Genomic DNA, 14,477 nt, shown 5'->3' with positions numbered 1-14,477 from the left:
TTGGTTAATAAAAAATTATTCTTAAGAATTCTGCAGTTCAGTTCTCCAGCTAAGCAATGTGTACAAAAATAAATATACAAGCACAAAGTGTGCAAAAAAATTGCATATTAGTGAAAATAATAAAAAATGCATTATATAAAGGAAAATTGTTTTGCAAAAATATGGTTATTAGGCAAAATTGCACACAAAACTGAATATCAGGAGAAATTTGTGAATTTTCATGAGTACTTGCTCTTTAACCAAAAAAATAAAATAAATCACAAACTGATATAAAAGTGTGACTGATGGAACTTAAGACTGGAAAAAACTGAGAGAAGCCAAATTTCACAGATTTGCCCATCTATTGGTTCCTTTTTCTTTGTGGGGCTATTGACTTTGGAATTTCCTCCCTTGGGAGACTCACCTGACACAGAGCCTGATATATTTTCAGCACCAGGCAGAGACCATTTTAGTTGCTTGGATGCTTTAGATAGTGGGTTTTTCTCGGTGTTTTGATCTGGGACCTGATCTTTCTCATCTCAAAAGTTCCGAAGGTCAAAAGTCAAGTAAGCAGGTCATAAGCCTTACTGCTTCAAGTAGCTTGTTTCCAAGGTCATGCAAAACAAGCGGGAAGTTTACCAGTTTGATTTATTACGGCCATTGGCCCATATCGAAAACAATACATCAAAATTTATCCATAAACAATACAATTTAAACAGTTAAAATCCAAGTTAAAACACCCATATAAAACCAATTTTACTTCAGTTAAGTAAACACTATACACAATAAGCTCCCTCTATGTAAACCAAAAGGGACGCAGGTGGCGCTGTGGAGGGACGCAGGTGGCGCTGTGGGTTAAAGCCTCAGCGCCTAGGGCTTGCCGATCGAAAGGTCGGCGGTTCGAATCCCTGCGGCAGGGTGCGCTCCCGCTGCTCGGTCCCAGCGCCTGCCAACCTAGCAGTTCGAAAGCACCCCCGGGTGCAAGTAGATAAATAGGGACCGCTTACCAGCGGGAAGGTAAACGGCGTTCCGTGTGCGGCTCTGGCTCGCCAGAGCAGCAATGTCACGCTGGCCACATGACCCGGAAGTGTCTCCGGACAGCGCTGGCCCCTGGCCTCTTAAGTGAGATGGGCGCACAACCCCAGAGTCTGTCAAGACTGGCCCGTACGGGCAGGGGTACCTTTACCTTTACCTTTATGTAAACCGAAATTCAAATCCCTCGGATTTTGGGAGATATGCGTCTTAGTTCTGGCACTTATTGATGGTTCTTAAGTTTAGCTAAGCTGTCAGAGTCATACAGTGAACCATTTCTCCTCTTTTGAAATAAGACATTAATCAGGTATCTAGCGACTGCAAGGGATCTACTTGTGTCTTCGTCGTTTAATAAGTATATTATTTGGGCTTCCTGAGGTCTGTCAGCAATTCTCGATAAATATGGGGCCAGAAACTTGGACCGTGAAGCCGAATGTAATGGACAACAGAAGATTATATGATATAATGATTCTATAGATCCACTTTTACAGTCACAGAGGAGTGAGATCTGTCCGTTGGAGAGTCTGTTTCCCAACACATTTGATGGGAAAACATTGAATCTAGCCTTTATAAAGGCATACCTGTGCATCACCACAGATAAGGTAGTTAAATAAGATGGAAGTTTCGTTGGAGGTGTTAAGCCAAGGTTTATCGGCGAACAGGTACCACCACCTGTCGCAATATTAAATTGTAAATCCATCTCCTCTAATTTGTGAGTTATAATTCTCTTGGCAGAAATTAAATCCAATTTTAGTAGTTCAGATGGAGATAGTCCTAAGGACACAAGTTTCCCATGTATTAACAAGCGGGAAGATATCCGCTCTCGTAGTGAGTGCTACATGGTATGCTGATCCCATCCATCTCCTGCTCTGTCACAACAACAGCACCCAGATGGGAGCAATATTATCTGCCATGTGCTTAGCAAATTGGTCACAGTGCCTCCTCCTTGAGGGTCCCAGGATCAGCATTTCAGGGGGGCGGGCAAGGTTCAGTAAAATTTAACAAGATGCTCATTCAAGGCTCAGGTGCAACCCTCCAAAACCTGTTTTTTGGTTGTTTTTTCTAAAAAAGCAGAAGTGATTTTCTTTTTTTAAAACCCCCAACTTATTTTAACCATAACAGTATCACTGACACAAAGTCACCCCTTTCTGAAAGGCCCTTTATTTTAGCCTTGGCAGGTGTAGCTAGTAGCTAGGTGTAGCTAGAATCATTGAATTCACAACAGTAGCCATTAATGTTGCAACTACAGAGGTTACCACACAGCAGTGCATACACTTGATACAAATTGATATATAAAATGTGCTTGCCCCCACCCCAAATGCTCTGGTTTATTGGTCCATGTATGTTTTAAACTAAAGACAAAACAACAGTGGTAAAATGTAAAGCAGCTATCTCTCTTCTAAGTTTCAGGCATCATTAAAAACAGGAAAGTATTTAATTTTGAAAGAGATGACAAACATTATGAGCTGCTCATTGAGTCGGGCCTTCTCACAAAAAGGAAACTTCTCATCATCAACATTCATGATGTTCCTGAAAAACCCAACTGTACAGACTCTGAGTTTGTTTTAGGAACAGGTGAGAAATACTAAATTTGATCCAATACAGTACAGTACTAAATATAACAGAAAAATAAAAAATCTCATTCAGTTCCCCAACAAACCCCAACCATAAATGAATGCATAAAGTGCTAATCTTCCATCTATTCCAGTACCCCACTTGCAAAGTTAGTGCTGGCGCTGAGCTGTGAACAGCAGAGCAGTCTGAGGTGACCCAGGAGCTGGGAACCAGAAATTGTGGGAGAAGCCCATTCTAGACCAGAGGAAAAAGAGGAAGGTAGAGCAAAAAATCAGCCAAGGATACAAGAACACATTAGAGCTGCCACATTGCTCAAGCAATGCTCTACTGGAACAGGAAGTATTCTTATACTCCAGGGGTGGGGAACCTTGGATCCTCCAGATGTTACTGAATTACAATCCCCACCATCCTTGGGTACTGGCCATGCTTGCTGAGGCTGATGGGAGTTGTAGATCAGCAACATCTGGAGACGCCAAAGGTCCCTCAATCCTGTTATACTTCTTCCTTTCTAGGAAGATCCAATGGCCACCCTGGGTAGGCAAAGTCATTTCAGGACCAGAAGGTTCTTCATTGAGAAGTTTCCACCAGTAGTTCCATACTTCATCACGTGGGGCTTCTGCACATGGTGCCAGTAACTCCTAACCATCAGCCATTCCCATGCCTCTAGCATCTCACCAGTAGAGCCTTGCTGCTGGTATCAGTATTCTGAGGTAAACTACTTGTAAAAGCACATTTTAGTTTTTGTTAATTTATTTGCTTCACAGCTAATGTAATTGTTGATGAAAACTTGCCAGTATTTACGTCAATCTACAGAATGGAAGCAGTAGATGAGGATCTTGTAAATGGTGATCATTTAACGGTATGTAGTTCTCTTTTTCCTGTTGTAGTGGAGTACATTCCATAGATGTTGTTTTTAAAAAGCTGAAGTGCTGCTACTAGGTTTTCAGGAAAAAAATGGCCCCCAGTTTCCTCTTTGGGGAGGGACTGCATTTTGCTGGCTATGTCACCAAAAGGTCTCTTCTTGCTGCAATTTCTACAGCATTTGGTCTTTTGAATTAATTGTTTCTGAATCTCAGCCGTACCTATGATATGTCTACACTGTGCAAATGATAGGTATGCTGTTTTGCAGTTCACTGTGGAGAGAACATTGTCTGCACCCAAGGAAGGGGGAGAGTTCTTTATCCTGGATCCAGATACTGGTATTTTGAGACGGAATGCAAACCAGCCCCTGGACTATGATCAAGGATATCATGTAATAATGATGAGTCACTGCGATGTAATACTGTGCAATGCTGAAGGGTGGCAGGAAAAGGATTTCTTTGAAAATAAATGACTCTGCGGTCTAGCTCAGGGCGGGGGAGAGGAAAGGGGTCGTGTAAGTAAGGTTAGCTAGCATAGAATGACTAGATGTGCCAGGATTGCTACCTTATGCATGTGTTGTGGCAAAAAATCTCTACCATGCCTCTCCTTCACCAGCAGAACAAATGGTTGCATCTGGTTTGGTTCAGAGTAGACCCACTAAAATCAATGAGTTGTATCTAATGAGGTCGTCATGTTGCCCAAGGACTTCTGCTTGTGCAATGGAACTTCTTCTCCCCATGTCCCTCTCCCATAGATGCCATGGAGAGTTGGTGGAACCATGAGGAGAGGGAGAGGAAGTCCTGTTGTGCTGGTGGAAGTCTTTGTGATATCCAGATGACTTTGTTGGATACCACCCATGGGACTGAAGTTAAAGGTGTCCACTGATTTTAGTAGGTTTACTCTGTGCAGGATATATCCCATACACAACTGTTGCTGTTTTTAAAATGCTCCTCTGTGAAATGCTTCAGTGGGATTGCTGATGTTAGATTGCTCAGTTAGACCTGTCACCAAATTTCACATAGAGTGAAACCAGAAGAGAAATGGGAATTTCCCAAAAGGGTGAAATGTATTCACTATAAAATATAGCTCAGAAATCAGTTAAGTAATAATAAGAATAAAATATTTAGTATATTTAGTATTAAGTTTGTACTTGTTGGATTCTTGCCCTGTGACCATAAGATGAAGGGAAGTATATAAATATGCATATCTACTATATATTTCTGAAAGTGGTTTGCTTGTCCATCTGTTCTCTATGGGTTTAGGTGTGCCTGTTGGGTTCCTGAGGTGGGGGCAGCGGTCTTCATCGATATTTGAACACCAGCCACCATTTTGAATTAAGTGACAAACCAAAATGTCACCCTTCTTTGTTAATAATAATAATAATAATAATAATAATAATAATAATAGATTGATTTACTCCACTATAGCTGTTCCTATGAATGTCCTATATTCATACTTGTAAATTTTAGACGGTTATTTTTTTAAATTTTAGATGGTTATTTAATTATGGCTGTAATAAATGTGATGTTCTGCTCCACCAATATTTTCTCCTAGAAATTTCTGTTCCTGATGAGAGCCACAGATACAACAGGAAACTTCTGTCAAGGAACACTAACCGTGAATATTCAAGACTTAAATGATGAAAAACCTGAATTTGAGTAAGAAATGTGTTTCTTTTTATCAAAGAATAAAACAAAAAAGGACTGTTTTATCAAAGTTTGCTTGAATACAGAAATGTTTATAAACACTTGAAAGATAATATGCTCTTGTGACTTATATGGCTTTGGCTTTTACTCAAAGCTTAATGACATTTGACTAAAATAAGACTATAAAAATTGGTTTTGTTAAATGGAGGTTTTAGATGTGTCTCCATTTTCAGTTTAAGGCAGTATAGCCCACAACCATGGAATTCCCTCCCCACGGAGATCCGTCTTCCCACTTCATTGAACAGTTTTCAATGAATGCTGAGGATGCAAATCTTTGCCCTGATTTGATTCCTGAGATGTATAGTTTCAGAACCCACCCTATTCTTGGTGATTGCATTTTTTTTGTAATTGTAATTATAGGGTGAAGGGCTGTTAATATATTAGTAATAGTAAAAATAGTAACAAGAACAACAACCCAATGTTAATAATAAGGATGCACACATCAGGGAGTTGAGATTGGCTGAAGATTACCAATAATTGGGCAATTGGTGATATATTTGGGTTTGCTGCTTTGTAATGTGCAGAAGGGCATTTTGCTGTATTGTAAGCATTTACTTGCCGGTGTTGCACATGATGGAACCATAGGTCTTTGAACAAAGCATAAGAAATCACGAGACCCCAGCTTCACCAGTAAATATATCTTACTTTCATGTTTGCCACTGCATTTAGACCCTTTCCTTCAGATTCTGTGAATGTGACCGAAAACGTGCCAGTGGGAAGTATTATTGCCACAGTGAAAGCGGTGGATCGAGATGAGAACAGCAACATTACCTATGCATTCATAAAGCCACAGGCACTGTTTGGCTTGGACCAAAGTAAGCAATATCTTTCACATTTTCAGCATAGGCCTCATAAGAATTGTGAAATGGTTTAATTTCCTCAGTGTCCCTTTCTAGAATTTTTATTCACACAAAATCTCCCTATAAAGTGTCTAACTACCGTACTTCTTTGTGCCTCAATGATTTACACAACCAGTGCAGGTGATCTTAATGCAGCTTGCTTCTATGTCTGCCACTGCACTGTGCAATCATCTACGGCCTCACTATGTGTAGCACCTCGAGTACACTATGAACTAGTCCCTTTTGTCCCAATAAATTACCTTAAAGGTTACAAGTGATAGGACTTAGTCTATTGCACCGTACTCTCTTTTCTTGCAGGAACATTTCAGAGTGACATTCGGTATGATCTATCCATCGCAATGTCCTCATTTCTGTTCCTTTTCCCCCACAATCAGAAAGAGGCACAATTACTGTTTTAGAGCCTTTGGATGCAGTCAGTACTAAACATGTCAGAGTTTACCCACTGGAAATTGAGGCAAGAGACGATGGAAACATGCACACTGCCTCTTACACACTAATCGTATTTGTAGAAGATGTGAATGACCAACCAGTGTGTGATCCAAGTTTTTCTACAGGAACAGGCAAGTTGATGTTGACTGCGTCTATTAACTCAAAGTCAAGTCATTGAAAATCAGGTCTCAATAGGCAAAGTTAAACTCTTTTAATCTTCTTTGACTACAGTGGGACTTAAAAGTATGTAAACTAATGTGGGTAATTTGAACATTACATATTATGAAAAAAATCCATAGATTTACACGTCCTTTAGCTCTGCATTCATCCGACTGACATTAGAAGGTGGGTTTTTGGGCATTAATGCTGTCTTTGAGCACAGTGGAAACATTCAGCTAATTGTACAAAAAGAGAGAAATTATATGAAGTGGGAAGTTCATCAGCAATTGAGAGGACAGTGGTAAGTTATAGAAGAGATTGTAGTGAACAACATAGGCTGCATTCAGACAGCATATTACTCCATTTTCACACAACATAAAAGCAGATCTAGTGAAAGTTCAGCATTCATTTCTGCCTTAATTCCTTCCAGAAAAGAATATTTCCAAACCCATTAACCCAGAAAATTGTGGAAGAGATGGGATTTGGGTACATGGTGTACAGGCATATAGCTCTGTTATGGGTGAATTAAGGGGGGGGGGGACAGAGAAAGGCAGGTGTAAGGAATGGGTAAGGGGGGTAGTGACTTGTCCAATGACATTTGTTGCTGTGTCACAACACTCTATTGGTGTAAATGAAATTTAGGGCCACATGCTGGTATATCATTCAAAAAGCCACAATTCCATAATGCAACAGACACTGTGGTGTGAAAAGAATGTTAGAAATTGGGACCAAAGGACTGCCTTTATAGTCAGTGAAACTAATGTAATAAACCTCATTTCTGAATGCAGCCATAAAGATGCTGAACTATCACTGCCAAGAAGAGGACATTTCATGGCCTAGTATAGGTGGGAGGTCAAGAGGAGCGTTTTATTTTGCCTGGGGTGCAAAAATGCTGAAGCCTTGCTCTGTGTACAAACATCTGTTTTTCTTGGCTAGCTGGGAAATCTTGTGAGGTAGAATTTTAGTGCTAAAGTTCTGGCTTCACAAAGAGATTTAGCTTGGTCTCACTAGAGAATAGCCTAGCTCTGCTCAATTTTCCTTTCAGTTAGAGCTCCTACATTCCTTATTTATTATTATGTCAGTGGGATGCTCACCTGCTATTGACCTACACAAGGACAGCAGAGCCTTAGACTGGGCCTATTATTTGCAAGGAATCTATGTTTTTCCTGCTCCCCCATTGCAAATGGGTATAGACGATTTCTACATTCAAATAAACCATTTATGGTTGTTACACAAATTCTGTTTGCCTGACTTATTTTAATGGGTCTGGTTTGTTATTCTTATTGCCCAGGCATTTCTGTATCAGTTCCTGAAACATTTCCAGTTGCCCCAGCTGTCTACACAGTTCTGGCAAGAGATCCGGACCCAGGCGAAGAAATTGAAGTATGTGGACAAGGGGTGTTCCAGAAATGTTTTAGTCAGTGAAAGGAGTATGCCACAGTAGGAACTTGCCTCTACTAAGTTCTCAATACCCTACAAATGAAACTTTATGTATCTGGGTTCATAATGCAGAACCTGAGATTGCAATTTCCCCCCTCTTGCTTAAGGAATTTCCAAGTTCAGTACATAACTATTCACAAGTAAGTCTCGTTGGCTTTAATGGGGTTTCTCTCAGGTGAGGATGTGTGAAATTCTATTCACTTCACATTTAAAGGTGAACTTGCCAAATCAGCATTTTCCAAAACAATCTGTGAACCAAAATGCAGCTAACCTTTGAAATTTGCACTTCTCTGAATTTTGCACTGTAGTTTTCCAGCCAAGTCATGTGTACAAAAGTGCATGTACTATGGGAAAATGTTCAGATAAATGCATACATTAATGAAAACAACATACAACATGCATTATATTAAGGAACATTATTTGCAAAACTGTGTAAATTAGCTGACATTGCACGGAGAAAAGTGTATAGTAGGATAAATCCACTGTAAAATGCTGGTGAATTTTCACAACTTTTTTTTTAAACTGCAAACTGATTTAGAAATTTGGGGAAACAAGAAACTTAAATTGTCATATTTGCCCATCCCTTGCCACAAATAAGTGAGTATATGATTACAGCCCTAGTAAAGTAATACTTCCCAAAAATCATGGATTTTTTGAAACGGTTTTTCTTGAGTTTTTCAAACATTTGGTTTGGGTTAAAGAAGAACTGGTCCTAAGAAAAGCTGTATTGGATTGGACCAACAGTCCAGGTAGCCCAGTAACTAGCAAGATGCCTCTGGAAGTTTGCAAACAGGGCATGAAGAATAGGGAATATTCCTGGGCCAAGTAAGGTGGTTTGCAGCCTTGTACTCCAAGACATTCCCATTAAAATGCAGGTGGTTTTGTTTTGTTTTGTTGTTACTCCAAATAGCCATTCTTACTTTTTATGTGGCCTTCTGGGCATTTGAAGCTGCTTCAATGATTTAGCATTCTCCTCAGTGGTATATTTAGTATGTTCAAGGTGGCACACATGATTTTCCCCATTTTATCCTCACAACAATGCTGTACTGTGGGTTTTGCTGAGCGATGGTGACTGGCCCAGGGTTAGCTTCATGGCTGAGTCTCCCAGGTCCTAGTCTCATACTATAACCATTACAACACACTGGATGTAGGCAGGAGAGTCCTTTTATTTGAAGTAGTCCTCTAGCGGAAGACTAACCTCTGAGAGCCCTTCAAAAAGAGAACTTTCACCTGTAACATAAAACAGGTGGTTACCCTATACCTACTCTCATATTGATATATGGGACTATTATCTGACTAAGGATCTATTTCCCAAACATCATTGAAAGACCTTGGGAACAAAAACCACCCTAAGCACAAGCTGTGAGTCTCAGAACACAACAGAACACAACACAACAGTGGCCTGTAGGGTAATATTTGCCCATATTCAAAATGGGGCTTTGGGGCACTTGTAGAGATTTTGCAAATAATGCTTGTTACTAATAATGCCTGAGTCAATAATTAGCTAAAGCTATTTTTATGAAACCAGTCTGCTGAACTCCCACCTTCTGGGCTCCTTCTGGGCTCCTTCTCTTGATGTTCTGATTCTTCCGATTGCCTTTCTCCTCTGTGTCACTGTGTCATTCTTCCTGCCTGCTTTCCTCACGTTCTTCCTTAGTTCCACCTGCACTGATAAAGCAGCAACCCCAATTCACTTGTACAGCCCATTCCCTCCCCTTTCTGTGTTGTGATTTAGGGCAAGGGACCTTAGCAGACAAGCTGCAAAACAATAGACTTCATGGATCCCTGCTGAAGCATACTGCTTATGATTGAAGACTTTCTAGTGCCAGACCACCACCAAGAAAAGGAGAGAGAAATGTTGATTATAGTCAGACTATATCCTTGTGTTCACATGCTCAGGTTTTCCAGTGCTATTGGCTATAAGAAGCCTAATTCTGAGCTATAAAGTATCAGCTGAATAGAAAGACATTGTAATCCACCCATCACTCTAGGATAATATGCCATATTAAGCCCTCTTGTTTGGCAATTAACTGTTTATTCTGAGATAATGGATTTGTTTAGCTCTTCTCTCACAAGCTGATTTGTCTTAAGAACACAATATTTTATCACATGAAGGTCAAGGGTGTTTGAAAGAGAGGGTAAAAGGATAGGGAACAAATTATGCGTTGGAGTAAGATAAACATCCTAACCATTGTTTTTGCACCACAAGTTTCCCTTGGCATTCTCTTTTTGTTTCAAACAACTGAAAGTATGCATTTGGGGAGGGGGGAGAGTAGTTCTGGTTTTGCAAACAGAAGGAAAAGAAGTGATTTCAGTGATTCTACTGATATTGCATTTTGCAACTAGTTACATAAGCATAACCATTAGTACTAAACAGCAAACAAAATTGAAGGAGAATTGTTCAAGTGCTCTTCCCTTCTCTTGCAAATACTTCCTTTAGAAGCCCTGAAAATGGAAAGGAATAAAATTCTCTGACTAGCCAATTAAAGCCTCTCTTGAGAACTGAAATACCTGATGTGATTGACAACTTTTGTATTTGTGTTTCAAATATGCTTTGTGAGTCTAAACTGCAGTCTGGACAATGTGTCCTGACTGTACAAAATTAAGTTGTGTATTGAACACAGGAGAGTTTACAAGGGCTTTCTAGATATTTAACATTAGTCCATCCCTCCTTACACAGGGGAGGGGAGCCCTTTTGGCCAGCTGGACCACATCTTTACACCCCCTCCAGACACCAGATGTCAAAGCTGGAGCAGTGGCAGGAAGTTTCTGCCTTGTCAGTATGTTTCCTACAGTGAAGACACTGGTGAAGCAGGACCCATCAGGATTGAACCCTTTCATCCAGCTCTCCACAGCCTCGTAATCGGAGTAGTAAAAGAGGTGATTAGGAATGCACACTGATTAGCCCCTGTTCTTTACTACACATTTCAGAATAGGGACTAATCTTTGCGTAATGCCTGGAATGTCTCGAGGGGCTGATGTACCAAAGCTTTCTCTCAATAAAAGATAATAGGAAAACCCTAATGAGTCTCGGCTCCGTTGCAGGAGGCGAGGGCATCAAATGTACTTTAGCACTGTTGTGAAGTGCTGCTGGGAACGACACAGCTGTTAGTTTTTTTAATTCTAGTTTCTAGCTTTTTAGCTTTTAAATTAATGTTGAATCTTGTACTATGGGAACTTTGGCACAAACCAAAACCAAGGGCTCGGCTATACAGATGCAAATATAACATTTTAAGTGTGTTTTAAGTGCATTATACAAATGTGACACTAGATGGAGATGGTGAGCTCATGGCAAATTCAATATAGTTTTCAAAACACAAAAAAAGGCGTTTTCACAGCGGGGTTTTTTATGTGTGTCTGGATTCCACCCAAGTATCCTTAAAGCATGTATGTGTGGTACAATGGGAAACTCAGGGGATACAAATTGAACTTTGTATATGAGTTGCTTGGTCCCCTCAAATTCCATGGAGGATTCTTCCTGTCTTAAATCCCAAATCCACCTCCAATCCTCCCCCCCCCAAAAAAATGGGTAATCCATGTTGCTGCAGCGGAAACTGTTCAGATGTCTTATTCGTTTCCCTAATTCTACAAACCAATGCTGCAAATGTACTATATGAATCAGGCAGCAGCGAGATAATTTCTGGTCCAGTTTTATATCAAGGCCTATATCAAAGCCTGATCTCTTCACACTGACAAAGAACGTTCTCCGCTAGCAGACTCATGAACCCTCTGCAAGGTGAGGGGAGACAAATGCCAGGTGGAATGGGTTATATAATCATTTGACTGCTCCTGAAATTTTAATCCTGCAGTCGACAAAGGTGAAACTACTATAAACATGGGTCCCCCATCTGTGTATAATTACATCCGCTTTCCATTTCAGAGCAAACACTCAATGCTTGTTCCATAACAGCCAAGAGGCATGCCAAGTTTTCTCTGTTCTGTGGACCAGCGGCATCTAACCAGGATGACCCTGGTGTGTAGTAGCTCTCATCCCCTCAAAATCTGGGGAACAGATTTCATCTACTGGCATTTAATTTCAAACGGTAGAGGGCACAAATATGATCCAGATTTTCTCCTTATTAATAAATCTGAGGATTTAGGGAGCCATAAAAATATTATGACTTATGCACATAAATCCCATTATTAAAAATGAATGAGATAGTATAAAGAAATAATTTAGAAACTTACAACTGAGGACTTAACAACCCTCGTGAAGTTCATCTGATGTTTGGAATAGGATGAGTGGAAAGGCTTAGTTTACATAAACTGTGCTCATCAGATTAATGTTAATTTGCAGTGTGTGTTTTTTCAGAGTGCTCTTTAAAACATCACACACAAAAAGCACGCAAGGCTACTTTGTCCTTTTCTACCTTTTAACTGTTTCCCCCCTTTCTTCCTCAGTTTTCTATTATCTCTTCTTCAGCCAACACCACAACTTATTTTGCACTGGATCCAGAAAACGGTGGGATTTATCGAAAAGCTGAAGCAGCTCTGGATTATGAAGCAGACCCTAAAGTAAGGTTACCCAGATACAGATCCGTTCATAACGCTCAGAACTGACGTTTGTTCTAAGGTGGTGTATTTTCCACTATTTTAGCTTTTGCCCCCAAATGAATTGTACACTGCTAATTGGCTCAGATACATAGATAGATTGATCTATGTGATATGGGGGGAAAATCTATCATCTATCTATCTATCATGTATCTATTATCTATCTATCTATCTATCATCTATCTATCATCTATCTATCTATCTATCATCTATCTATCTATCATCTATCTATCTATCATCTGTCTATCATCTGCCTCCCTGCCTATCCCTGCATTATAATCCAATCCTTGGCATCCCCAGAAAGGGCTGGGAAAGATCAGTCTGAAGCATTGGATCACTGCTGGTAGGCTGTGTAATTACTATTGGGACAGATGCGGTATGAGTCTGATTTGTATAAGGCAATGGTTCCCAAAACCTGTCCCCCATGGATCACCGGAAAATTGCTGAGGCAGACCACTTACTGATTTTTCTGCCTGTTGTAGTAATTTCATTAGATGCTATATGATTTTTAATTTTAATTTTATTGCTTTTATTTATTATAATGTATTTTATTTTATTACAGTTTAATGTGTATGGAATTCAAGTTGCAATACAATAAGATATAATGCCAGAAATAAAAGTAGCCATAAAAATACAATGAAGGATCAATATGAATATTTAATGCAGACATGCCACAGACCACCTGAATGAAACTCATGAGCCATTGGCGGTCCATGGACCATATTGCCTGGTATAAGGGCTCTTCCTATGTTCCTAAAGAACCAGAAGAATATCACCTAGCATTGTCTTGCATAACTTGTGAATGGAAGCAAGCACAATGGACAAGTCACACAATGGACTAGCCACATGCTGTGGTTGGCCACCGGCTAGACAGCTCTCCCCTTCCCGTCTTTGTAGTCCTGCACCAGCAGCCCAAACAGGAGTTTTATTGAGCCATAGACTAAGTCAGGCACCCCCAAACTTGGCCCTCCAGATGTTTTGGGACTACAATTCCCATCATTCCTGACCACTGGTCCTGTTAGCGAGGGGTGATGGGAGTTGTAGTCCCAAAAACATCTGGAGGGCCGAGTTTGGGGATGCCTGGACTAAGTGATAAAAATCTGCATTCAGCGTAATGTGCTGGTGGATGCCCTTTTTTGTGAAGGCATCACAAAAAAAGCTCAAAGCTTTACCTTGAAACAATTGGAGTAGAACCCAAAGGTTTGGTTCACGTGAGCAGAACTTCTCTCATGGGATGAGAAATGAGGTGGTTCTCACTGATGATGATGGTGATATATTACATTTGTATACTGCCCTATACCCACAGGTCTCAGGGCGTTTCACAAGATAAAATCACAATATAAAAACACAGAAAATGTAATCAAAACAAAAACAAAATGATTGTTTCTACATCCTCCTGAAAATCCCATCTGGAAGGAGGTGGCATGGGGAAAGTAGGAAGGGGAACTGGTAAAATTCACCTCCCCAGGGGGAGCCTGTGCTGGGTCAACCTCCATTCTGCTAGGAGGAGGAGTCTTTCTAATCACGAATGGGGATTTCTGGATCCAACCCATACATTTCCTGCAGAAACAGGGAAATTCATTCATTCCACATCAACTGTTCATAACATTTGCATATTACCTATTGTTCCCACAAACTCCAAGCAGGGTATATGTGATCCAGCACCAGTCTCTCAACAACCCAAGAGAGCAACAGAAAACTTGAAACGTCTGATTAGCTAAAGGTCACTTTGTGATTTTCACATCTGCTGAGCAGGGATCTGTATCCAGTTCTGGCTGGCTCAAGTTCAATACTTTGTCTATCCTACATCACACTTGTACAGTGTGTATTCAGGTATCCAGCTGCCTGCTTTTCCTAACTTGGAAGACAAAAGATTGGAACAAAT

The 14,477-nt window shown here is 40.3% G+C and overlaps 1 protein-coding gene across 1 annotated transcript in view; it reads left to right on the top strand.

Moving 5' to 3' along the window:
* The window catches only part of LOC307224875 (cadherin-related family member 4-like), a gene marked incomplete at its 5' end in the record, with an annotated part of 87,036 nt that overhangs the window by 11,263 nt on the left and 61,296 nt on the right, over window positions 1-14,477 (top strand). The window contains 8 exons of the mRNA XM_079992043.1: window positions 2,422-2,586; window positions 3,351-3,445; window positions 3,716-3,838; window positions 5,002-5,105; window positions 5,823-5,968; window positions 6,388-6,573; window positions 7,893-7,984; window positions 12,443-12,556. Coding sequence (XP_079848169.1) covers window positions 2,422-2,586; window positions 3,351-3,445; window positions 3,716-3,838; window positions 5,002-5,105; window positions 5,823-5,968; window positions 6,388-6,573; window positions 7,893-7,984; window positions 12,443-12,556 — 1,025 coding nt within the window. The remainder of the gene's footprint in view (window positions 1-2,421; window positions 2,587-3,350; window positions 3,446-3,715; window positions 3,839-5,001; window positions 5,106-5,822; window positions 5,969-6,387; window positions 6,574-7,892; window positions 7,985-12,442; window positions 12,557-14,477) is intronic.

Source organism: Podarcis cretensis, assembly GCF_951804945.1.
Source record: "Podarcis cretensis genome assembly, chromosome: 10".
In the NCBI taxonomy this organism is placed as follows: domain Eukaryota; kingdom Metazoa; phylum Chordata; class Lepidosauria; order Squamata; family Lacertidae; genus Podarcis; species Podarcis cretensis.
The sequence above is the reverse complement of the archived record's forward strand: the minus strand, read 5'-3'. Positions and strand labels throughout refer to the sequence as shown.